Source organism: Penicillium nucicola (genome assembly GCF_028828085.1).
Source record: "Penicillium nucicola strain IBT 29836 chromosome Unknown utg000003l, whole genome shotgun sequence".
NCBI classification, from domain to species: Eukaryota; Fungi; Ascomycota; class Eurotiomycetes; order Eurotiales; family Aspergillaceae; genus Penicillium; species Penicillium nucicola.
The window spans coordinates 2,386,042-2,410,384 of record NW_026643127.1 but is presented as its reverse complement, the minus strand read 5'-3'; the positions used below and the strand labels follow the sequence as shown (position 1 = coordinate 2,410,384).

At 48.8% G+C, this 24,343-nt stretch overlaps 10 protein-coding genes across 10 annotated transcripts; 4 read left to right on the top strand and 6 right to left on the bottom strand.

Moving 5' to 3' along the window:
- Positions 1–2,359: 2,359 nt before the first annotated feature.
- N7511_004459 (uncharacterized protein) lies at positions 2,360–3,858 on the top strand (the record flags this gene model as incomplete). Its single annotated transcript, XM_057126884.1, has 3 exons — positions 2,360–2,953; positions 3,016–3,498; positions 3,571–3,858. The coding sequence occupies 3 exons, from the start codon at positions 2,360–2,362 to the stop codon at positions 3,856–3,858; spliced, it is 1,365 nt and encodes a 454-aa protein (XP_056985774.1).
- Positions 3,859–4,748: 890 nt separating this feature from the next.
- N7511_004458 (uncharacterized protein) lies at positions 4,749–5,289 on the bottom strand (the record flags this gene model as incomplete). Its single annotated transcript, XM_057126883.1, has 2 exons — positions 4,749–5,157; positions 5,228–5,289. 2 exons carry the CDS (start codon positions 5,287–5,289, stop codon positions 4,749–4,751), a joined length of 471 nt encoding a protein of 156 aa, XP_056985773.1.
- Positions 5,290–5,699: 410 nt separating this feature from the next.
- On the top strand, positions 5,700–7,850 carry N7511_004457 (telomere repeat binding factor family protein; the record flags this gene model as incomplete). Its single annotated transcript, XM_057126882.1, has 3 exons — positions 5,700–6,739; positions 6,794–6,823; positions 6,878–7,850. The coding sequence occupies 3 exons, from the start codon at positions 5,700–5,702 to the stop codon at positions 7,848–7,850; spliced, it is 2,043 nt and encodes a 680-aa protein (XP_056985772.1).
- A 670-nt stretch (positions 7,851–8,520) lies between these two features.
- On the bottom strand, positions 8,521–9,186 carry N7511_004456 (sorting nexin-3; the record flags this gene model as incomplete). Its single annotated transcript, XM_057126881.1, has 3 exons — positions 8,521–8,549; positions 8,628–8,949; positions 9,109–9,186. 3 exons carry the CDS (start codon positions 9,184–9,186, stop codon positions 8,521–8,523), a joined length of 429 nt encoding a protein of 142 aa, XP_056985771.1.
- A 1,170-nt stretch (positions 9,187–10,356) lies between these two features.
- N7511_004455 (WD40 repeat domain-containing protein) lies at positions 10,357–12,712 on the top strand (the record flags this gene model as incomplete). Its single annotated transcript, XM_057126880.1, has 6 exons — positions 10,357–10,540; positions 10,599–10,697; positions 10,755–11,137; positions 11,206–11,571; positions 11,630–12,395; positions 12,468–12,712. 6 exons carry the CDS (start codon positions 10,357–10,359, stop codon positions 12,710–12,712), a joined length of 2,043 nt encoding a protein of 680 aa, XP_056985770.1.
- A 1,043-nt stretch (positions 12,713–13,755) lies between these two features.
- Positions 13,756–14,157, bottom strand: N7511_004454 (translocon subunit SSS1; the record flags this gene model as incomplete). Its single annotated transcript, XM_057126879.1, has 4 exons — positions 13,756–13,796; positions 13,876–13,903; positions 13,964–14,022; positions 14,073–14,157. 4 exons carry the CDS (start codon positions 14,155–14,157, stop codon positions 13,756–13,758), a joined length of 213 nt encoding a protein of 70 aa, XP_056985769.1.
- Positions 14,158–15,094: 937 nt separating this feature from the next.
- On the top strand, positions 15,095–16,460 carry N7511_004453 (uncharacterized protein; the record flags this gene model as incomplete). Its single annotated transcript, XM_057126878.1, has 3 exons — positions 15,095–15,543; positions 15,612–16,207; positions 16,270–16,460. 3 exons carry the CDS (start codon positions 15,095–15,097, stop codon positions 16,458–16,460), a joined length of 1,236 nt encoding a protein of 411 aa, XP_056985768.1.
- Positions 16,461–18,181: 1,721 nt separating this feature from the next.
- On the bottom strand, positions 18,182–19,264 carry N7511_004452 (uncharacterized protein; the record flags this gene model as incomplete). The annotated part of the gene is made up of 1 exon (XM_057126877.1): positions 18,182–19,264. One exon carries the CDS (start codon positions 19,262–19,264, stop codon positions 18,182–18,184), a length of 1,083 nt encoding a protein of 360 aa, XP_056985767.1.
- A 182-nt stretch (positions 19,265–19,446) lies between these two features.
- Positions 19,447–20,777, bottom strand: N7511_004451 (uncharacterized protein; the record flags this gene model as incomplete). Its single annotated transcript, XM_057126876.1, has 3 exons — positions 19,447–19,999; positions 20,049–20,551; positions 20,601–20,777. 3 exons carry the CDS (start codon positions 20,775–20,777, stop codon positions 19,447–19,449), a joined length of 1,233 nt encoding a protein of 410 aa, XP_056985766.1.
- Positions 20,778–23,790: 3,013 nt separating this feature from the next.
- Positions 23,791–24,164, bottom strand: N7511_004450 (uncharacterized protein; the record flags this gene model as incomplete). The annotated part of the gene is made up of 2 exons (XM_057126875.1): positions 23,791–23,998; positions 24,154–24,164. The coding sequence occupies 2 exons, from the start codon at positions 24,162–24,164 to the stop codon at positions 23,791–23,793; spliced, it is 219 nt and encodes a 72-aa protein (XP_056985765.1).
- Positions 24,165–24,343: the final 179 nt, after the last annotated feature.

Genomic DNA, 24,343 nt, shown 5'->3' with positions numbered 1-24,343 from the left:
TAGATTAACTTCTCAGGCGATACGTAGTAAACACGGTGTCCACCTCCGAGCCAGCCAGACCGAGTCTGTGGATGGCGATCAATATATAGACTACAGATAAGGCAATTCCTCCATGAATCAGCAGCTTGACATACCTATGACAGCAAGCCCCAGCCGAAGACTATCGAGCTGTATGCTCAAGAGGGGGAAGATCTTCCTCATTCGGTATACGTAATTCGCGGAGATGATCAGCGCCGATGTACATAGAAGTCAATGTAACTCCGACCTGTCGACGGCGAAACTGCCAACCCAGTCTAGTAAATGGTGGACTGCTGTACGTCCCATAGCGACGATCATGATGTACTAGAGTGGCTACGATCGCGCGGTATCATTGGACGAACAAACAGCAGGCGTACTATTCAGCACTGTACCGTAGGCCACGAACAAGAAAAAAAGGAACCAGTGCATGAAATAAACTAGTGGAAAGAAAACGTCCCGATAAGGAGTAAGCGCATCGAGGGCGAAGAAGCAGATCGAATCGATTGCCGACATTCTCCGTGATCGTGGGTTCAAATCCAATCAATCTAACAAGTGCCGTCGAACTTGCACATAATGGCGTGCACTCTCGATATAGCCAAGGCGCAGAATGGGGACCGGGATCATAGCTCAGATCAGGATCGGGGAAGGGGGAAGAACAGTACTGTACAGTGACGTTCTTGTACTAGAGCCAGCTGGTCATGTCCCCGGAGCAGGCGGAATCGAGACGGAGAACAAGGTTGTTCTCCGGTGCCAAAACGACCGAATCCGTGTGGAGATGTCGGCACTTCTTTCTAACCGTTTGATCCCGTGGTTGCAGAGTGCTTTGCTTCGATTGCGGGCGATCGGCGTATGAGCTCCGAGAACGGGTACATCGCTTGGAATTGGAGGGTCGGGCCGTGGGCCGTGCTACAGTAATTGGTGACTCGTTTTCCTGGGAATGGGTATGATATCAGATCATAATCTCATAACAAGAGAGAGAGAGAGAGAGAAAGAGAAAGCGAGAGTAACGGGGATAGACACAGTAGGGAAGAGCGGAATTATATTCCACCTCTCCTGAGAATGACTCTCATCCCCCCTTCTTTTTTTTTTCTCCGATGGTCCTATCAAGGCTCAAGGCTATACGGAGTATAGGAGCCAATCTGATAGATCCAAACTCACTCCATTCCCACGTTCGTTCCGTCTCCACCTGGAAAAGGTCTCCGGACCCAAGCGCCGTGCCGTTGGAACGGGTCGCAATCTGTTGGTGTTCTGATCATCGGTTGCAACAGGGAAATAAGCGATTTTCCTTTTTAGGGGGTAATGGAGTAGGGGGGTGTATGTATGTGTGGCGGTTAGTGGTAAGGGGGCCACTTTGCCACTGTGAATGATAGAACAGGGGGGGGGGGGGAGAAGGAAAATATTGCCTGTGGTTCTGTCTCTCTCCCTGCATTTCGAGGCTGGAATTGACTGGAGTAGTCTAGGGAAACTACTGTATTTCTGCCCTTCAGCCCAATGCTGCGAGGAAAAGAATGCTGATGCTGGGGTAGAATGCATTAAAATGCACGACGAATCCTCCGATCAGCTGAGGGCGATCTGAGAGCCGGCTTGAGACGTGTGCGATAATGGGATTGTTAACATTTGGGTCTAGAACACAGGTTCTATACTTCCAATTGACAATGAAGGGGGATTGAAACCCTTTCTGTCCCCATAAACTCAGACACGCGTGGATCTACCGAGCTATCCGCAACCCAGTTCCTCGGCCCTGGGTTTTGGCACGTTGAGATTTCCAGGCTTGGATCGATGATAGATTTGGAATCAATGATTGGGGTTTGGGGGGACACTCCCTGTTTTCAAGATAGCGGTGTAATGGTTGTAAAATAGGAGGCAGCCTGGGGAGTATATCATTCCATAGAGTTTGCCTCTCCCACGAGAGACAAACTTCAGCGGTGTATCGCATTTCGAAGAGACTTCGAGATCGACCTCTGATCTCATCGTAATTTACTTAAGAGTTGACCGCTCCTCAAAATCCCCCAACCGATTGAACAATCATCCTCTCACTTGTCATATTGATAACCGAACCATCTGCAGCCCAACGGGTAGGATTCAAGCCTAGAAGCCTTCCGATCAACCCCCTTTCGCCTTCTTGACCTTCGGGACTTCCAGGGAAATTAGACCATTCCCAAATCTAACGTGGAGAAAAACCTGATGTTGTAAGCCAATCACCCTTACCGTGTGTGGCCTTGACCAGACTTGCCGTGTTTTCTTCACCTGGACGTTCGTGTCACCTGAGCACCTAATGAAGCGCTCGTGAATACAAAGAGTCCAGAGTCGAGAGTCCGTTCTACATCTTTTTCTCTTGGAAATGTTCGTGATGGCGTCGGAATCGGGTCCTTCGTACCAGCCCATCTTCCAGTTGAGCGTGGAGATTCCGGCCTTCTTCATATCCTATCGCTGGTGGGAAGATGAAGCGACGCCGGTATTTTGGGCATTTGATATTCTGGAGATTAGTCGGCTCATTCGATTTGGACTCTTTAGCGACGAGAATTTCCCGCGAACCTCACTTCGCGCTCGTCGGCTTGATACGATTGATAATTTTTTATTTGCCATGTCTCAACCCCATGAGCATCAACTGTTGGGCAGTCTCTCACACATGCAGAGAGTGGAAGAAATACTGCGCCGGTCCAGTATCGCTCCTTTTGACCCGATTCCCTGGAGTTGGCTTCCGCTAGAATCAACCCCGTCTCACGATGCCCGGACAATCGCCATGGCTATTGAGACCGAGAGTCATTTTCAATTCAGACAGATTGACTTTGAAGAGCTGGTACGCGCTTCTCTTGGGTACCGGGCCATTAAAGTCGAGTGGTTTCTACAACAGCACACGGCTCTATACATCATTCTCTTGGAACATTTGAAGGCTTACCCCGAGACTATACCTCTATACACCGAGGTCGAGAAGGTGTGAATCTAACCTCTCAGTTCGACTTTAGTACTTTCCAGATCACACGCTGACTATTCCAGCATCTTCGGTCGCGCAGTCCTTTCGCGCATCGAGCACTGGTACAGTCCTTGCTGGCTGTGCGACCTGAGAACAGTAACCTGGCCCGACCAAATGCTGGATTTGACTTCGTCGCTGGCCCGATTCAGCGTCTGTTCAAGGATGAAACCGGTAGACTCGCCGCTATGCTGAAAATGCTGAGCGTGCTAGCAGTCCGGTTCCGACGACAATACATGCATGCTTCAAGTATGGATTGGAAAAAGCCATTTAACACCTCGATTCCCTTTCTAGAGGACTGTCTCATATCGACATCTGGGTCCGATCTAGCCCGCAGTTTAAAAGCCCTGGATGAACATCATTTCGCCGAAATGACCAGGCAGAACCTCGTAGCAGAGGACGCCGTGGTAGGAAAGTTGATTCGGCATTGGCAAACACTCAGCATCTCTGTCTGGGAATGCTGCTCGGCGCTTCCAGATCTCATCCCTCATATCCAAGAATGCACACAGGTAAGTCTTTTTGCTCACACCGTTACCCCCAACTTCTACAGTAAAGACCCCTGGCTAACGATACAACGATAGAATCTCCTCGCAACCCGCGATTACCATTCCCTTACGGCAATCCTCAATGGTCTCTATAACTACACTGTCTCGACCATGCAAGCTGACGGACCAACTATCACCTTGGAAGCCCTGACGCCCCCTGAAATCGGCCTCCTCCTGAACCCAGTCCAAAATTACGCCTCGTACCGGAAACACTACTGCAGAAACCCCGGGATCCCTTTCCTGGTCCCTCATCTTCGCGAATACAAGCAAACCGACGAGTCCGTTCTCCAGCCCATCTTCCAATACCTGCAACGAACCCGATGAGTATACCACAATCTGAAAAGGAAAGAATAGTCATCAGATCAAAACAATTTGCTTATGTCTCTCCTTTGAGAGAATGCTACAGGGGTATGTGCTTGGCTGGTGTGGCTGCAGGTGGCGAGACCGGACCAAAGACCAAGGGGGGGGGGTTTGTGGGTAGACGTAGGTGAGAAAGGAAGTGTGTGTGGAACTCGTTTCAAGAGCACTTGTTTGTCTCCCCCGGGCCAATTTCGATGCGTTGATGTATGTTTCCCTGGCAAATATTCGGCCACCGCGGCTGTCTCCTCGATTTTACTGTCCTTCGAATGCTTCGATTATGATCTGTATTTCTACTTTAATATACCCCATGCTAGCGTCCAGCAGTACCGGGGAGTCCGGCGTTGCATTATGCTAATGTGCTTTCTTTTTCTTTGTGTGGTTTCTTTTTTTCTTTTTCTCTTTTTCTCTTTTTCCTTTTTTTTCGATTCATTTTTTGCTTTGGTCAGAGTCAATGGCAGGGTTATTATATACAAGGTTGCATAACAAAGCTCATTGGATCTCCTGAAGCCCAGGATCGGACCTGCCGTCTTGACCGTAGCGCCGAGGGCTTTGTTATCGAGTTGATCCGGCCTGTAGTGCTCCATGACAGTAATGCAGCTCACACGCTTTCCTGTTTAATACCCTGTCATTTTGATAGAAACCCTACAAATCAAATGGCACCCATTGCATCCGAGGAGCCACACTTAGTCATAGCAAGACGCAAATATAGACCGCTGTTATATGCAGACCGACACATCACGAGAAGCATAATCCACGACAGATACTTTTTTTTAACTCCAGGGAAATAAAGAAAAGAAGAGAAACAGAGGAAAGACCACACGAAACTCCGCCAACTAACGTAGCAGCAGCACACCCTACTCTCTTTTGGCAGCCGCCTTAGGCGCCTGTGCATATCCAAACACACCTAGGAGATAAGCGATCCTATTGACGAACAGGAATGCCGTAGCTCCGATATTACCCCACGTCAGAGCATTCCACGCCGCGACATCCGCAAACGCGTCCCAGCCCATGCCCAGGAACGTGGCGTAGACGTGGCCTACATCAGCAATGGCGAGGCTGATCAGGTAGTTGCGTAGCACGCGAGGTTCGGTTGTTGTGTAGCAGACACCCACGCCGACGAGGAAGAGTAGAGAGTACACATTGCCGAGTTGGTAGGCGAGGGCGACGCTGCTGGGGTGAAGGGTTGGTGGGGAGGCGACATTGGGGGTTTGGCCGGCTATGAAGCCTTGGAGGTCATATAGTGGGAAGACGCTGCCGAGAGCCCTGCATGGATCATGGGATGTGTTAGTTGTCGGTCATGGTGTGGGCTGGATGTATTGTTGGTTCTACGTACAGTGAGATGGGCTCCAGGATGCCGAAGATGATGTGTGGCCATGTTGGGAAGATGGTGGGCATTTTTGAGGATCTGCAGCTTTGTCAATCTTTTATTTCTGCTTCTGAGGAGCTTCTTTTGGTCTTGGCTGGAATTTGCTCGGAGCGGTCTGCAGGACGAAGCTCATGGGTTGCTGCAATGCAGGGTACTTGGATACATGCACTTACTTTGCAGGTAGCTGCAATGAATTCCAGATAGTTTCAAGTAGCGAATGGGACGGTAGAGAAGTGAAATCACCCTGAGAAAGTCAGTTGCCAGAAGCAATCGTCAGGGGATCCTCAGGGCGATAGACGCTGACGTATGCGCGCCTTTACTGACAGCCGACACCGCCCACGTTATCGTATCTTATCGTGACATCCAACCGGCCGGAACTTACATCTACTTGCACTTTCTCACAGGATGAGGGCAATGTTTTCGTGATTAGCATACTGCAATGGAGTTGTCTAGTGCACTGCGTCCTCTAGATGAATCACTTCTCCGCGAACTCCCCCAACTCTCTCTTCGTATCGCCCCTCTACGAGAACCAGTTTCCTCCCGAACCCTAAGCGTCCCATCACCTCTCGAACCCAATGCCAGTGGTGCTCGAGAGAATAATATATCCAAGGGAAATAAGAACAATGGAACAGTCCCTGCAAATACCAAAACAAATCTACCAACAGTGACAGAATTCCTCAATGCTGCGCGGACTAGGAAGACCGAACTTTCTGCCGACTCACAGTCAAGTGTTGAACGACTGCCGAGACCGATTCTTCCAGCCTTTGTGAACCTTCGTGCACTTGAGAAATTCCCGTTCTCATCTTCTTTCGATGACGATGCGCTTCAAGGACCCCGCAAGCGTCGCCGGTTGGATCTCCAGGCCGATTCATTCAGCGAGCATTTACAGTTGCCAATTCCGCAGGCCCAGAAGGAACAACGACCTCCTCCATTTGGACCATTTGCTATATTGAATGGACTGAACGAGCCGCCACCTAATGCTGCACTTCTTCCACCTATCGAGGCTGGGTCTAATATTTCCCAGCTTCTGAACAAGCCATCTGGGCGCAATGCTTCCATTGATCCCGGAGTCTTAACCTCTGCTCAGAATGTGACCGCTGATGACCAGCCAGTAGAGCGAAGAGATACAAGACTAGAAGAGATTCTCAGGACCTCGCTCAATGAGAATGATGATGTTCATAATGATAATGACAACAACATCGAACCTACCAATCTTTTGGATACGAACGAAATTGACCCGGCAATCCGTGATGCAGAGATTCCCAAGAGCAGTGACTTGCCTCTCGCGCCGAAAGAGAAAGCGCCTATTCCCCCGAAAACTCGTGGTCGATCCCGTAAGAACATGAGGATGTGGACCGAAGAGGAAACGACTGCTCTCCTTCGGGGTGTGGTCAAGTGTGGTATTGGAAATTGGACTGCTATCCTTGCTCAACCAGAACTGGAGTTTAATCAGAGGTCTGCCTCGAATCTGAAAGACAGGTACGTTTGTGGTATATGAACGCCCCTATGCATGCTAATTTTCGCTCTGTTAAGATTTCGAGTGCTATGTCCATGGGCCTATCGGTAATTGTATTCAACTCAACGATTCATCAGATCAAATTACTGATTTCTTTGTAGTGCTTCTGACCCCAATGAAGCTGCGAAACAAATCCACGACACTCTGGCCAATGCCCTACTTAAGTCCAAAGACCCCTCAGATACAACGCTGGGGAAGATCTACCTTCCTCGTCCAAATTCTCTGAGTCAAAGTTCCGAACCAGCCTCCAGTACCGGAAGCCCAGCAACTAAGCCACACAAATCCTCAACCCCAAGCACTCTCTCGCCTACACCTGATACAGATGCTGGGAGTAGTAGTAACGCCCAATCAAAATCACCATCATTGGAGCAAAGCACTCCTGCGCCCTCGGACAAATCTCGCCTCGCATCCATCGCCCTCGCATCCTTTGGTATCCCAGAACCGCACGTAACGAATTCCAAAAGACGCTCTCGACGGCCCTTTACTCCAGCCGAAGACGAAGCCCTACTGAAAGGCTACGCAGTCCACGGATTTCAATGGACCCTAATCCAGCAAGATGCGCGACTGAACCTAAGCCACCGCAAATCAACCGACCTTCGCGACAGATTCAGAACAAAGTTTCCAGACGCCTATCGCGATGGCGGCTCCGTGAGCGGCAAGAAACTCACGACCCAAAGCCCAAGCCTAGGTCCGGGTTCGGCTTCTGGTCAGAACTCGCCGGCTGGAGGGTCAACGCCCAGGCCAACTACTGTCGCTACTCGCGAGCAAACTCCAACAAAGGTGAATGCGAATGCAGCGACGCCGATTCTCACTCCGCGTCATTTGTCATCCAGGAGTCGTCATGCTGCTACTCCTTGTCAGCAGTCTAATATCGGACCTATGGATTCTGCTTTCTTGCCTCCGCCTCCGCTTCCTCAGGGGTTCTTGGAGAACTCTATGGGTCTTCCACCTGCTGGGGGTGGTGGGCTTTCATTCTCTTTGGATGAGGGCTCTGGCGCGGGTACATCTTCGGGGGTTGAGACACCTTGGGAGGATAATACGCTTGCTCCTATGAATTGGGATATCCTCACTTGAAAGCATTTTTACTATCCTTTTTCTTTTTCCTTTTTTCACTTATTTTTCGATCTTGTTTTCTGTTGTTTTTCTATTGCTTTACATTCTGGGTGTTTGGCGGAGGATCTCATCTGTCTTCTCTTTTTTGCTCTTGCTATTGTTCCTGACCTTTTGACCTTTATCTATATCCCGCAGTACACGACGGCTCTCTACAATTTCTATCAATCAAAAGTCTTGTTTTCTTTCGAGTTGTCTTATAACCCAATTGAAAAGTCTAACGTCTCATGGTGAAGAGGTAGAGATGTACTTGGTGATATTCATAAGGAGACCAACTCGCTCTTAATATGCACAAGATGGAACAGCAAAGCTGAAAGAAGACAACGATAAACAGAAATTTGCGAAGCGGAGCATGGAACCCAGGAAAAGCGCCCGTCCACCCAGTACAACGAAGATAAATGGCAAATTCGGTTATCGAATGAGCATAAAAAAACTAGAAAATGATCATCGCATAGCATACAACTGCCCGTGCACATTTTCAATCGCGAGTGCCGAAGAATGTCTGTCGTAGAGAGACAAGGCGGGGAGTGAGAAAAGGTAAGTGGTAGATAGAGGGTGGGAACAAGAAAATAGCGAAAAGAAAGCACGCTCGCTTCTCATAAACGAGGAAAAAGAATATCAACGCCATCGTAATCTACCACGCGTTGCGATCCCAGTTGGGGTCTATGATATCATGTCAGCACAACTCGAGTCTTTCTAGGTAGCGCCATGTCCAGTCCGCGCAGACAACATCAAACTCACCCTGGATAAAGCTAGCCAGAACCTTACTGCCTGTCTGCAGAAGAGGGTGCCCGGCAACAATCTGCAAGAAGCGCTGCAGACCCTCGCGGCGGTGCTCAATTACATCATCGCTAAAACGGTTGGTGAAGACCTTGCCCGGCAGTGGAGGTATCGTGACCCTTGTGCTTTCGCGCTCGAGGATATCGCGGAAGTATTCGAAGTCGGAGTACCGGCGGCGCACGACGGAATGTTTCAGTTTGAAAGCGGGGATGTTGGTTCTGCACACGATCTCGTACGAGGTGTACATATTGCGCGAAGTGCCGTGGGTTTGAGGGTTGCGGACCTGTTGATTCGTTTAGTATCTTGATCGGAACTTTATATTGCTCGACAGTGATGTATAGAGGTGGTTAGGAAAGATATGTGGGCACATGACCCCGCCGGAGATCGGCGTGGACGAGCGATTCGGGGGCCTGGGGTTACGCTTGTTGATGAAGCGACTCACCTCAATCTCAAGGAAGTTCTCGGGAGGTCCATAGATTTCCTCGAAGGACTGCTGTCGGGACTCGGGGACGGACTGCATTGTGGTGGGGGTTGGGTTGCGGAGGGGAGGTTGGGGAAGACACAGGCCGTTCGCTATTTGGATCGGGACCAGATGATCGGATATTAGTCAATGTAAACTGGAAACTCAAATGGCTCAATGCGACTGCCTGATCGTCTTAATCTTGTGAATACAGCAAAGAGGAGAAAGCAGTTGGAACTTGGAGACGCATATCAGTGGGGTTCGGCAAATGATTGATCCGTTCACCTTATCTTTTGACGTTTTCCACAGCCCTACACTTCCCTTCCTGCATGCATAGGGACCAGAGCTTAAATGAAAAAGAAGACTCTTATTCTGACTGGCTGTAGCTAATATAACTAGCTAAGCTAAGACTTGTGATGCATAGTCACAATTGTCGCCCTTTGACCTAGCAAACGACCAGTACGGCTGCAGCGGTCCGTTTCTAGTGTCTTTGGCGCCTTCCAAGGATTTGATTCATTGTCGTGTTTCTTCACACCCAAGGCAGCTAGAATGGATTATAACGCATCGACAGTACGAGCTCGTTGGGCCAGAGGATGACTTCTGTGGTGGGCGGCGGTAGCATTAATACCTTGAGGGATCGCGATTTTATAGGTCACATACCCATCATCCAGGTTGTCTCTATCTGAGAGATACGTAGTTGTCGGAAACAGTAATGTTTGCGTTGTCATAGTCTTAAAGTCTTCAAGATCAGTATAAATGTTACCGAAGGGAATGGCGAAACCATAGCACCCAATGACAGCGCGTAAGTAGCTCCTTTCTTAGCATGAATGACTACACGGCATGTCCGTAGCAACTGACCATCCTTGTTCGACGACAGCAGCGATGATCACTCCAAGCGTATTGGGACTGATAGAGTATTGGCTCAGGGTATGAAAACACGGTTTTCGCTGGCATTGCCAAGAAAGAAGTTGGTGCCAGACGAAGGACGTCCGGGAAAGGCCCTAAGTGGATCCAGGAACTCTTTCACATTTGGAATATAGAGACAATATAGACATTGTAGACAAGACAGAGATCAAATTATTGTCTACTTCCACTCTCGGAGTTAAGTCGGAGATACCCGTGGACAAACCAATCCACCGATGACATAATGCGAGCGGTGACCAATTGACAGCGGAACTTCTATTATCGATAAGACCTGCTCTTTCCACCTGGGCAACTTACACATCCACAATGAGCTCACCAGAGAGAGACTCTCCCAGGGAGTCAGAAGCTATCTGGCATCCTGCTCGTGAATGGCTCGAAGAAGATGAGCTGGACGCAGACTACCACCCCGCACTAGAGCCGTCCGACGGTGACGAATGGGAAGATGACATGCCAAATGAGGACGAAGAACTGAATCTCGGAGTCGCAGATGGTAATATGAAATGCACTGAATTGAAAACAATGAATCTCTAATGCCTGCCATTTGCTAGACGCTCCTCGTATCAATATCGGAAACATACAGATAGAGCTCACAGCAGATGACGTGGAGGGCGGGGGACCGGGGGATCCGAATGGAGGACATACAAGAAGTATGCTTTGCTAGAAAGCTAGATCAACTCACTTGAACACTTGTTGATTCATTGCAGTTCCGGCATCACGGCTTTTCGAATTACTTGCTTCCAGCGGGTTACAAGACATTCTCAGTTCTAACGGGTGGCCTGTTCCGCTAGAAGATCAAGCACAACTGGAGCTAGAAATGGAAGAGGAGGAGGAGGAGAGCGATGAGGACTATGTACCCATATTTCGAAATCGCCTTAGGGCAAGACGGCTCGCAGAACCCGCGAAACTTCCCCCAGTCCCCAATCCAGAGGGCGTGAAACTGATGGGACAGGGTGACTTCGGAACTAATCAATATTATGTGGATCGGCTGAAAAAGCGCAAGAGAGGTCTTACAGCAGGTTTGATATGGCGGGAAATGGGCATCGATAATCATGGAGTCCAAAAAAGAGCTGATCAATCTATATCCCAGGTAGGTCAAGTACACCTCAAATGCAGAAAGCTTGTCACAGTGAACGATGCTAACCCATTTCTTCAAAGGGCTTGATTCCAAGCTCGACTGCAGACAGAATTATTCACTATGACTCGCGAAGTTATTCGGGCCAATTTTCGGATGACGGTAATTTCTTTTTCAGCTGCGCTCAAGACTTCAAGGTTCGAATGTATGACACTTCGAATCCATATGATTGGAAATATTACAAAACGGTTGACTATCCATTTGGCCAATGGACAATCACCGATGCGACATTAAGCCCCGACAACCGATTCCTTGTGTACAGCTCTATAAGAAGCCAAGCATACATGGCCTCAACAGACCCCGAGGATGACGCGGACCCCAGTGTCCTAGATTTCTCTGCAGTACCAGGCCAAGGAAGGCGACGGGGCTTTGGCACTTCACACTTTGGAGTATGTCCTATTCTGATGCATCCTGCATACTTCGGACTAACTAACCATTTTTGAACAGATATGGTCTCTTCGATTCTCTGGAGATGGACGTGAGGTTGTCGCCGGTACATCAGAAGACTCGGTTATAGTTTATGATCTGGAAACGAAACAGCCTGTTTTGAATCTGCGAGACCGACATCAGCATCATGTCAATGCTGTGTGCTACGGCGATACTTCATCACCGCATATCCTCTACTCCGGATCAGACGACACAACCCTCCGAGTCTGGGATCGACGTTCAATGGGCGATGGTCGCGAAGCCGGTGCTTTCATGGGCCACACAGAGGGGTTGACATATGTCGACAGCAAAGGCGATGGCCGATACGTCTTATCCAACAGCAAAGATCAAACAATGAGGCTCTGGGATCTGCGGAAAATGATGACGTCCGCTGATATCGAGAACATCGACCCGACAGACTATACAACCGGATTCGACTACCGATTCGAGCCATATCCAGAGGTTTACCGCAGAAACGCCAAGAGTGACTGCTCGGTCGTGACCTTCCAGGGCCACCATGTGCTCAAGACCTTGATCCGCTGTCATTTCTCCCCGCCTGGTAGCACGAATTCGCGTTACGTATACAGCGGTAGCGAGGATGGCCAAGTTTACGTGTACAATATGGATGCCACGCTTGCCGGGACGATCAATGTCGGACAAGCAACCATCAACTCTCGACCACGAGATCCAGATGCGTATGCGACGGCGTATGAGATGAGTGGGGAGATGCTCTGGCGGACTTGCGTCCGAGATGCAAGCTGGCATCCCAACACACCAGTTCTAGCAGGTAAGATTAACGTACAAGCCTGATTGATGATGATGATGATGATGCACATTGCTAATATTCATTCTGTATCAGCAACTTCTTGGAATGGCTGGGGCTTGTCGACCGGCACATGTACCGTACACTCCTGGAATGCTGGTGCTACTGACGATGAAGGAGATCCTCCAGTGGGCAAAAGCTATGATGATAAGTTGCGATATGTTCCCGAGTTCAACGATTACCGAGACAACGCTGCTTCAAGGCATTCCCGACGTCCGTTGCGGAGCCGGCCTGTCCGCCGCTGGGAGATCCATGAGGAGGGGGAGGAAGATATATGGTGAGATAGGAAGAGACGGCCTTGCTTCGTGATATTATCAGTACAATAAAAGCAACTCGACCGGGTTTAAGGTCCTGCTTAGTGTATCTCGTTTTTGCATGCTCTGTGTATGGTCTATTCTGTCTTAGTATCCCATCTCCGGAATGATGATCTTGATGAACACAATGTGACGCCTGAGTTGACAGTCGTAGCGATTGGTCTGCCACTGGCCAATCCAGAACACCGATCGGGATGCTAGAGATGTCAAAAACAGTTCAAGCCCTCTTTGTATATACACATTCCAGGGGATATATGCGTATATGGAGGAATGATCCCCGAATTTCACGTGGAGAAAAAGCAAAGGAAACGGGATAATTTGTCAGGTGTCAATTAAGTATCAAAACAAGGACCCCTATCGGTACAAATACGTAAACGGTGGTATCTCATGGGTAGCGATCACACTGTCCTCCGATCGCATCTCCAAATAAAAAGCGCCAAGCGGCATGGGTGCCACGTAAATTCAAAAATATCACCAGGGGGAGCAGAAGAGACTAGGACGAGACTGAGTATTGTCGGCGTGGGGAAGATAAGGTGTAGTTTTTGTCAGAAGTTCGCGATATGCTTCAAGTTTGTCGTCAGATGTGACTGAGGTCCTTCGTTCTGGTAGGCACAATGTAAGCCCATTTTAATGGAACTCGATCTTATCGTCGTCGTCGCCTCGAGGTCTCATTGAGCGCACAATCGCCGGGGTGATTGTTCAATACTAGCCACAATCAAAGTGCACTGCCGCATCTCAGATGCACTACCTCTTCGGTCAGCATATGAAATTAAGAAGTTGGAAACCGATCTCACCATCGTCGTCGCCTCTGGCCTCAATTCCGTCAACCCCAATCGCCCCACGCCGCCAACAAACTCCGCTAACAGACTCCGCCGTCAACAATACTTCATTTCAAAGCTGGAATCAATGAAAATGCGGAACAGCCCCAGTCCTGTCGATTGCCACACCCCCCTGTGTTGTAGGCACATAGCCTCTTCGGTCCTCGAGTTGGACCGGCAAGTGTGAGATGCTTATGCGCCGCCGACCAAAACCTGGTTAACAGGGATGTGAACTGTGATATGTTAATGCAAAGCACTTGGCAAGGCGCAAACGCGAGCCTAGGATCGAGGATCGAATATGGGAGAACGAACTCAGCTTGACAAAGTACCCAATGGCTCCCTGGTGGCCAATGTCAGTTATATTGCGATTAACCGGATGAAAATCGCCAATGATTCATACCATAACAAGGAATCCCATGCCAACTGCTTGGCTGATCTTGATGAATTCACGCTTATCGGCTGTCACGAGTGTCAGCGAGCATCTTGTGATGGATGGAGGATCGACATACGCTTGGTGCAACGGCGCACGAATTGAGAGCCCTCCCGGACAAAGTCCTTAGGGATATCAGCAAGTTCTTGGAAAGTCTCAGACATCGTGGATGATATGGGAAGTTGTGTGGAGAGAAAGGAGAAGTGGCCAGAAGAAGAGACCAGGTGTTCCGGGGGAGGGCCGGATTAAATAATGTCCGGCGCGCAACTTAGCTCCAACCTCCGACGTCTCCTTGCGACCAGTCTATTGCAGACGACAGCTTATGTCGTCTAGATTCAGACGGAATTGCACGGAAACTTGACACACTGGTTCTTTCCTCACACTCTCAGCCTTATATCCATCTGCCCTTCTCTCTCTCCCTCCCAATATCTTTACTTTCTACACCCTTCTCCGCACGACTGACTGCTGCTGCCTTCTTGAAGCGATTGACTGACTCACTGTGATTGCGAGCTTCTCAACCCGACTTGGCGTTACTTGAGTATCGTCAATCAATCGCGTATTGTCAGTTGCGCAGCGTCAGTTGTGTACCTTGCTTCTCTGTTCTTTTCTCTCACTCGCTTTCAGCCGGGAATCGTCGCCTGCCTGTGGCCGTTTCTCGTCTCTTCACTTTTTTTCTTTATCCTGTATTCCGGACAGCACGGAAGCAACTCTGTACGTGGCTTTCGAGCTACGCGCATTCTCTTTCCTTGAAGCAACCAAGCTTCGAATGTACGTATTGACTGGCCTTCATTCCACATGTTTCTCCCTGTGTCTTCTCGGGGGCTCTTGGCCGCTGCCTTCCATCTGTTCTTGTTACGAGACCGGAGATGAGTCCTTGCTGTTGATATGGTTATCATCTCCTCTGGTGGCCTGATTCTGACTGCGATATTTTTTCTTGCCTTTTTTCCCTTCTTTCCTTGCTAATTGGTGTCGTGTGTCTGCAGACGTGTGCAATTCCTTCATTTTGAAGACCAGCCTGTATTATCGAACATCAGATAACAGGCAAATCGAAGACATTTATCAAGTTTCAATTTGCTACGGTGATCGCTGATCTAGATCATCATGGCCAGTGAGGATGACAATTTCGATATTGATATCTACGGAGATGGCAGTGGTTCCAATGAACCAGCTGAGTTCAAGCATGAAGATTCCGATCTTGTGCTTGATGCCCCGGAGAACCTCCCTCAGGCTAACCCCCAACCAGCCGCGCCCCCCAACAACGTCCAGACTCCTCAGCCACCTTCTCAGACTCAGTCTGCCCCCGAAAATACCAACCAGGCAGCTCCTCCGAATCCCGAGCATGCCCTTCCCACACCCCCTCAGGGCACCAAGCGCAAAGACTATGACGGTCGTTCGACTGACCCCGCGGCTACGAACGCTCTGCTGATTTCAGAGATGAGCTGGTGGACAACCGATGATGATATCCGGGGCTGGGTGAACCGCGCTGGTGCCGAACAAGGATTGAAGGATGTGACTTTCAGTGAGCACAAAGTCAATGGCAAGAGCAAAGGGTAAGATCACCTTCCAACGCATGAAACCCCCTTAGTTCGAAACAATGAGACTAATATATTGACTACAGACAAGCCTTTCTCGAGTTCACCAACCCACAGGCAGCCACTGCCACCAAGCACAGCATTGACAACGACGCTGCTCTTAAGCTTCCTGTCCAATACACCAGCCCTCACTCGAACCCATTCCGCACTCTGCCTAAGGATGCCCCTATGCGTAATGACCGTGGCCGCGGAGGCGGCTTCAATTCCGGAGGAGGCGGTAACTTCCACAACAACAACAACAGCAGCAACATGGGCAATAATTTCCGTGGCAGAGGCAATTACAACAATCGTGGTATGAATGGAATGGGCAACAACTTCAACAACCGTGGCGGTGGTTTCGGAAACCACGTCCCCAACTTTGCTCCCAACATGATGGGCCAAGGCGGTTTCCCGACTGGTCCAATGGGCATGCAAAACTATGGCTACAACAACCGCGGAGGCAACATGATGGGCAACGCCATGCGCGGCCCTGGTGCGATGCGCGGTCGCGGAGGAAACATGGGCGGCCCCGGTATGATGGGAATGGGCGGTATGAACCCAATGGGTGGCATGCCGATGAATCCTATGGGAGGTATGAACCCTATGATGGGCAACATGGGTGGAAACATGGGAATGCAGGGTGGTAAGCTGTTGATTGTCTCGTCCCACTTAAGGTTTCAATGCTAATCTCTTTTCACCTGACAGGCCAGGGCTTCCAGGGACCCAACTCCGGATTTAATCCCGGCAACGCCTATTTCAACCACAACAACTCCAACGGCACCACTAACGGCAACCAAAGCGGCCAGAACAATCCTGGTAACCACAATGCCAGCCAGGGAGGCGCCTCCGAGGGCTCCTGGAACCCCCATGGCAACAAGCGAAGCCGCCAAGACTAGGGGCAACTAAGATCAAGCTACATCCCTCGAGGATCCTCTGCAGACAGCTGAAATACAGCTGGGAGACTGCAGCTGACCATGCTTACTGCTTTTCTTTTTCAATGTTTGAACCCATGAGACAGGACTGGAACTGGGCGTGCAGGTTTCTATGGGGACTCGGTTCTTTCTATCTATCTTTTTCGTTTTCATGGTGTATCAGGAACAATATCTGGGTATTTTTTTCCCTTGCGCTTCAGTTTCATCTGAGTTTTTGTATGTGTACAGCGCTATTAACTATGTGGAAATTTGATCCAAAGTAACAAGAATGATGTGCTGTTCATTAATGTCTTACATTTTGTATGCGTACAGCGCTATCAACCCAGCGGGAACTCGACCTTAACGAGATTATTGTACAAATCACTGAATCTTTGCATATTACATGGCACATCCGCTTTTAAGTGAGCGATGGGATACTTTTTTCAAAACATACTACCAACTGTAGCTAAATTAGGACTCCCTTCTGAATTCCACGCGAACACGTGCTACTCCGATCAAAGTTGGTGCCTAAGGTGTCACTTGAGGCTCCGAAGATCCAATCTGATTGGCTGCACAGTAAAATCGATCGCTTCACTATGGAGAAGATCAATAATCCACCCGCAATCTCGTACATGATTCAGACTGACCAGATAACTCTGCTGATCTGAACAAACTCTACATTCCGCACCGACTTGGTCTGAGTCGGCGTCTCACAGTATTCGAAAACATCTCGCACCGTACCTGTGAGGCTATGCACTCACTGCATTAATACCCCCCTGCATTTAATACCAGCACAATACTGTACACTACATAACCTCCACCGAATACAGCCGGATACAATGACGTCTTCTGCCAACTCCAAATGTAACCCTAAGGATGCTTAATGCCCAACTTTGATGGATAGGCTCCGTAAACAAGGCTGAGTGACGGCCCCTGTAAGTTCGTCCAATGATAGTGCAGCCAAGACCAGGCAGATCAGGTCGCACTAGACACCTAGAGCCCACAGTGGCAGTGTTTTTGCCTAGTGAGATGTATATTGCGGTGGTCTGGAGTTATGGCTGAGTAGGGAAAACGGGGCGCAGTGTAAACGATGTTCGTTTTGGGACCAATCTTGTGCAATTTCGGAAATGTAATGTGTAAGTTTTATAGGAGTATGCCTCCCATAACGCATGGCAACATGTATGGCTTCGCGGTTTGAGTAGATCTCCCTTGTTCAGTATGTGTACAATTCACGGTTGTCCTGTGGAATTGATGTCAATGAGATTCGGCTGAGAGTTAAGCAGATAGGAAAATGAGAGGACTGCTCAGCCGACTAAGCGCCTAGTTGATAGACCGAACAAGAAGGTATCGAGCCTGATAAGAACAGTATCTGAGGTTAAAGTGAGAATACAGAAGCGCCTGTTAAAAAGCCATTACGATGATAGTTGGACTGCAACAGATAAATTGAACTTGAAGTGATTGATTGAACTCATGACATGCAAGAAGATAATTAAAACAATATCACGCTGCAAGTAAGGACAAAATGATGATTATGGCGTGTCAACTCCACGAATGAATGGATCCCATGACTCCACATTCGCCAGTACAACGTAAATTGAAAGAAAGAAACTCCAACCAAAGAGTAATAGAAAACAAGAAACAGTCGTGATGGTTCATGGTGGGAACCCTGACAATCAAGTGGGGACCCTCATCTGGCTCAGAATTCGTTAGATCATCGTCAACTTTGATATGAAGTTGAACATGATGTAGATGGAGATAAAGTCCAATATCCGTTGCGGGTCTGAGTAGAGCATGTCCAGACGCATGTTCGAATCCATGCCACTCCCCCACTGAGACAGGTTGTCAATAAACTCGCTGACATCAAAACTGAAAGACCGCTCTTCCACCTCTTCCCACTGTATCAGCGGTGCAATCCCAACGCCAGGAGATGAAGCAAGAGAATCATCATTGGCGGAGTCGGTATCAGACCCAGCGTCGTAGCCATCATCTGAAGTGGCTGTTGGCTGAAGAGGCAATCTTCTCTTTTTCTTCTTTGATCTCATCTCAGCGACTTTTGAGCGTATTCTGAGAAGTTTTATGATGACTTCAACATGCATTTTGAGAGAACGGCCGCCTTGCGGTCCATCTGAGGACATCTTAAACTTCATCTTGACACGCTCGAGGTGAGACATTTTGGCTTCCGCTTGGGCTTCGCACTGCACGTGGTGAAGTTTGACATATGGGTAGTTGCATTGCGACACGGACTTGGGTGTCTTGCGAGTCGCTGGCGGTTGCTTTGTGTTTGATGCAATATCTGACAATGAAATGAAAGAAGGACAACCTGGGGCTTTGGGGCTGTATTCTTCACATTGGACCTTGGGACGCGGACCAATTAGTGAATCAAGCCCCTTTTTCTGCAGCAGGTTGAGATCATAATCAAAAAAAATTGGCTCCTGGACTATGATTCCAGAGTTTTGTAGCAATGGGGGCTCTGGGACAACCATTGCTATTCCAACAAATGGGTTTTGAAGGCTGGAACCGGGGCCGAATGTGTCTGTTTCACTCGGAAAGAATTGCATTTCTGTTTGCCCTCCGGAATACTGGACTTCGAGATCAGAGGTAAACGGATAATGCTGGGTTTCATAGCCTTGTTCGAAGTTGCCAAAAGACAACCCTGCGTCGAAATCAAGCTCAACCAAGGTAGGTGGTTGACGTTGGGGATTGTGGTCAGGTAGCAGTGCAGGGGCCTGAACCTGGATATTTCCTGCGGAGTCTCCATCACACTTGTGGCAGGAACTGATCGGCTCCATGGTGTGACAGCATCTCATACAATTGGAAAGATCATGGTCGCAACGTCTACATTTCCTGGGGTTGGATGGACCCTGACTTATTGGCTGTTTATCCTTTCTTTTCCGCTTTGCAGATTTGTCTGCCAACGGTAATCCTGGGCTCTGGAAAGTCCGGGGATCGTTGGAATGTCGGTCGACTCTCCCTAGTAAGGGTCCCTGTGGAATATATGAAACCGCCATGGGATCGCTCTCGTGGTGGTGATCAACGCTTGACTGGCTATCCCAGGCCGAGTGTCGCCGATGACTGCCATTTTGAGCCCACGAGGAATCTCTATAGGGGTATGTACTAGGATAGATGTCACTCCCGGTTTGAGATTGCTGTGCGAAGTAGTTGCTTGGGCCAGCTGTAGAAGGTCCATAGCCAGGGCCATTTGCATTTCCACCGTTCCCTCCCCCATGTGAATCGCGACGGCTTGAACCACCTTTGGCTGAAGGGCCGGCGGAGGAACGAGAAATAAAGGTGTGGTCCTTGATGTGCTTCCAGAAAACTTCCCACGAGTCAAATGTATTTCTGGGACAACCAAAGCAGTGTAAAGGGACTGGGAAATCGTATCGAGTCGGAGGTACATGATGTAAATTCGGATTGTCCTTGTGAATCCGCTCGTGATCATTTGCTCTATCCTGTCGGAAAGTTTTGTGATCACAATGATAGCAGCACCATTGGTATTGATAGATCTCATGAGTAATGAGATGACGCTTCAATGATCCAAATTTAACAATCTTTCCTGAACTGCAGAGCGGGCACCTGTGTCTGTCATCATTATCGCGCCTTTGGGATGACACATTAGACTGGGATGGTGGCGGCGGCATTCCATTATTATTTAGATAGCTGTAGAGTACTTGAAGGTCTCTGTTCCCCTGAGACACTGGATCAGAAGTGTAATCATTGCGAGACACCTGGTTCACCGATATCATCACCTGACGCATGGCCTGCTGAATTGACAGTGGAGCAAGTGGCATGGCGTCACTGGAGTCTGGCGCACCAAGCATTGCTCGAGACTGGATGGTAGACAAAGTGGCATCTGAAGGCTGACTCGGGTCGATCTCGAGTCCGGGAACCTCCACACATTGCGGTATACCTCCTTCCCCTGGTGCATATCTCTCGGAGATATCATCCAGCAAAGAATTGTCCATTTGAATAGCGCCAGGGTCCGGGTCATTAGGTGTGCTCCAACCTTGGGTTCCTTCGGCGCTCGTTTGACCCGTTCCTTCAGAGTGGATGCCGGACTGGGAGGGGTGCAGAGCATACTATCCAAAATCAGTCATCTGTAGCTTCCTGGTCTGTATCAGGACTCACTCGAAGATCAGATCCTAAGTAACCCCCCGACGACGTCATCGACCCCGGACGATGAGGTTGTTGCCACGGCATTCGGGATGACAGTTGGGACGACGGTTGGGATGGCATTTGGGATGGCATTCGGGACGGAGTCGGTTGCAAGACCAACTCCTCATCATCATGGGAGGTGGACAACATGTTGAGTGTGTTCTGGGGAGAGCAACCCGAAGAATCACGTGAAGGTGTTGTGAAGGTGTTCAGGGCATGAGAACCAGATCGGGAAGTCACTCAAAAGAGCCTGAGGGAAGCAGCCTTATATAACAGTGATGGTAGGCACCACACCGACTTTAGTTTTATCTTGGGCAACTGACAAAATAAATCAAATCAGATTTCAATTAAAAATTAGGACTAGGTGGGTGATATGGGTAAAATACACTATGCAGCAAGTCATCTCAGGTCAGGTCTCTCTCTGTATCTCTGTATAGTAAGCAAAGCATCCAATCAGGCCCCGGGAACTCCTTTGACCCTATCAAATGAACGCCCTTTTTTCGGCCAGTGAGACTAGTCCTGTTTTGTGACGTGCTAATAAACCACCGTCTGGTTAGCATACGTACAGCAAACACCAGAGATGATGCGTTGGATTCACCAGGCCTTGGCAGGGTCAGTACCATAAACTTGTGTGGATCTGTAATTTTACCCGTTGAAGCTTGGCGGAGGCAGTGCAAGAGCTCAAGAGCTTGGTTTTTGCCATCCGGCAGACCAATCCCTAGAGCGGGCGTTAGCTGTCTACAGTAGTTCACGGAGAAAAGTGGATTCAAGGAAATGTCCGAACATGACGTGAATTAATCCACTTTGATGTCCCGATGTGGCTAGTAGCCGCGAAATGGATCCCCAAGCCTCTAGGAGGATATTACTGTACAGTAGAGGGAAAGAAGTGGAATCTTAATGTGATCACAGGAGTAGTGAAATACTGTTTGATGGACTGTTAAGGGTAGCCAAATCTCTAAACTGTTTAATAACGTTACTAAAACCCCGTTTTGATACCGTATGCACTATGACTAAGATCTCGCCTTGGGTTGGCCAACCATCTTTAGCATGCTGCAGGGCATTGCTTCTTGCGGTACAAAGGGTTGAAGCAGCCAGCGTCTCGGGTTGACTTCGAAGCGCGATACCATATGACCGGATCTCTCATCAACTGACCACGTTGTGAAGAGGAGCCACGCAAGAACCCGATAACATGGCAACAGAACCGACGTTCTGGATGTGACTCGATCAGGAAACCGTACCCAAAGCCAATTACAGTACCGTGTGGCACATGTCACAACCAACCAATCAACATCCCAGCCTGTTGCGGCCTAACTACTGTAGTATTGTAAGGATTGACATTGTGAATTGCATGAGTAATTGACCTCGTACATCTCGGACTCGGATAGGGAGATTAAATGCATTTGACCCACTACGGGAAATACAATGTTGGTCCAATGTACATACTTTGGCATGTACTTCTGCTAGCGAACAGGAGAGCAGGAGAGCCGCACGGCAGGTCGTCATCGAAGCATAAACACAGGACATTTGAACAATCCCAAGCCCAGAAGGGAGACAGAGTGTGATATTGAAAAGTATAGAGGTCTTCATCATGTACTAAGATATCAGCGCTCACTAGATCCTGATTTTCTAGGATAAAATCCACTGATCATACGTATCAATATGTGAAATATCTGCGTCCAAGGGGGTATATAAAATAAATCACTAAATAATTTTATACCACGTTCTAAATATACTTTAAATCAAATATCAGAAGCCAAATAAACATAATAAAGTAATATTATAATACCGACTCTTGACAGGCCCGGAGTCAACGCCCCGTGTGAACCGGAACGTCAGGTTCCCGAGCAGATAGTATCTCCGCCTGATGAACTGATGAACTCAATCAAAACAAGAAACCACAGGGATGTGAAAAATTTTCACCACCAGATTGCCAGCAGGGTTCTGCCCGGGATTACTGCAAGAGGCTTGTGGATAAATCAACCGTGCTCCGTGTATGGAGCTGGGGGCCAGAAAAAAGAAAAAGGGTGTAATTTAGTTCCAGATTTAGACTTGTTCGCTTGCATGGAGCGGTCTTATCTTCCTAAGCCAGTTACTGTCGCCGTACTTTTTATTATTTTTTTCTCCGAGATTCCGGGGCAAGTCGTGATAGTCGCCACTGAGCTTCATTACTCTGTGCTTTACGCCTCGTGATTTTGCCCGATGCGGGCACTTTTTTGGAAGGCTTGGATTGGCCGCTTGGGGACAGTCTTGGTTGATCGTATCAGGGGACGCGTGGAGCGAACGCTCTGGGTAAAGGGGGCACTCCTTTGGAGGCCAGTGACTACGAGTGGATCCAGGTGAAATCCAGGCCAAGGAGGGGAAAGGGAATGGATTGGGGAATGGATTGGGAAATGCAGAATTAAAAATGAAGAATTGACAGAAACGGAATAAAAGGAATAAAAGAGATAAACAGAGGGGGACAGAGGGGGACAGAGGGGGACAGAGAGGAACCGAGAGGAACAGAGAGGAACCGAGATCGAATGCATATCGAAGAGAGGAAACCGAGTGGAGTCCAGGTATGGTCGGGGGCGGGTCCCCCGACCTGCAAACTCTGGACGAAACTCTCTCCATGTACTCGATGATCGTACGGGGACCTAAGCGGGGAGCAATACCTAAGTCAGGTCAGCATTGGACGTACTGCGCTACCCGGAGGCAAAAGGTGCCTCTGTGACTTTGTCTATGGGGTAAGAGAAAAAAAAAAAGAGCAAACTTTCAAAAGTACACATGCTATTTCTCTATCCTCCTGTCCTAATTCCAAAGATGCTCCCCTATACCCATGTCCGTCCATGCAAGCAAAAAATGACAAAATTCAGTAAAAGAAAAATAAATAAGAGAAGAAAACCCAAAACCGGAAAACGAAACGAAACAAAATGAAAAGAAAAGAAAAGAAGGGGAAAAAAAGAGGAAAAAAAGAGGAAAAAAAGAGGAAAAAGGGAAAAAAAGGAAATAAGAAAAACGCCCATGACGATCCTCATCCCTCCCAAGAGTCAGCCCTGTCCGGTTTATCAGAAGAAAGAGGGGGGGGGGAGGGGGGAGAAGTCAGAGCCCATTCGCCCCCGAGCTACTGTACACAGTATAATCAAAACATCTTAATAGGTACACTGTGCATGCATTTGCAATGCACCTATCCACGGCTTTTGTATGAGACCGTGGAGAGGTTGACCGAGGACCACGGGTCCGCCTTGCCAGGAGACTTGGCCCATTCGTCAAGCATGTAGGAGCCCTTCTGCTTCTTGACCTTGGTGGATAACGTCTGGGAGCTGTTGTCGCTGGATTTGCTTTTTCCGGGGGAGTTGGAGGCGCTGGCTGGGGGGACGTCAGACGAGGATGAGCTAGGATAAAAGAAAAGTCAATAAAACCGAAAGTCTGATAAGGTCAGGAAACAATCGGATGTTTGGTAGAGTAATAGAGGTGACAACTTGGAAGTTGCTCTCCATGATGGACCGGATAGTCACGATTATTGCCGGAGATTTCAACACGAGCATACCGTTTACTCATCTTGGCGTCGATCGGATTGGGGTTGCGGTGAACCCAATGTCAAGATGTCTGGAGGAATTGTAGGAGCAGTAGCTAAGGAAAGCTAGCTGTGTGCTCAATGATAGTGTTGCAGGAACTAGATCGGCGATTGTGCAGGGAAATGCAGAAGGCGCCAGGGTATGTATGCTATCGAGGTAGAA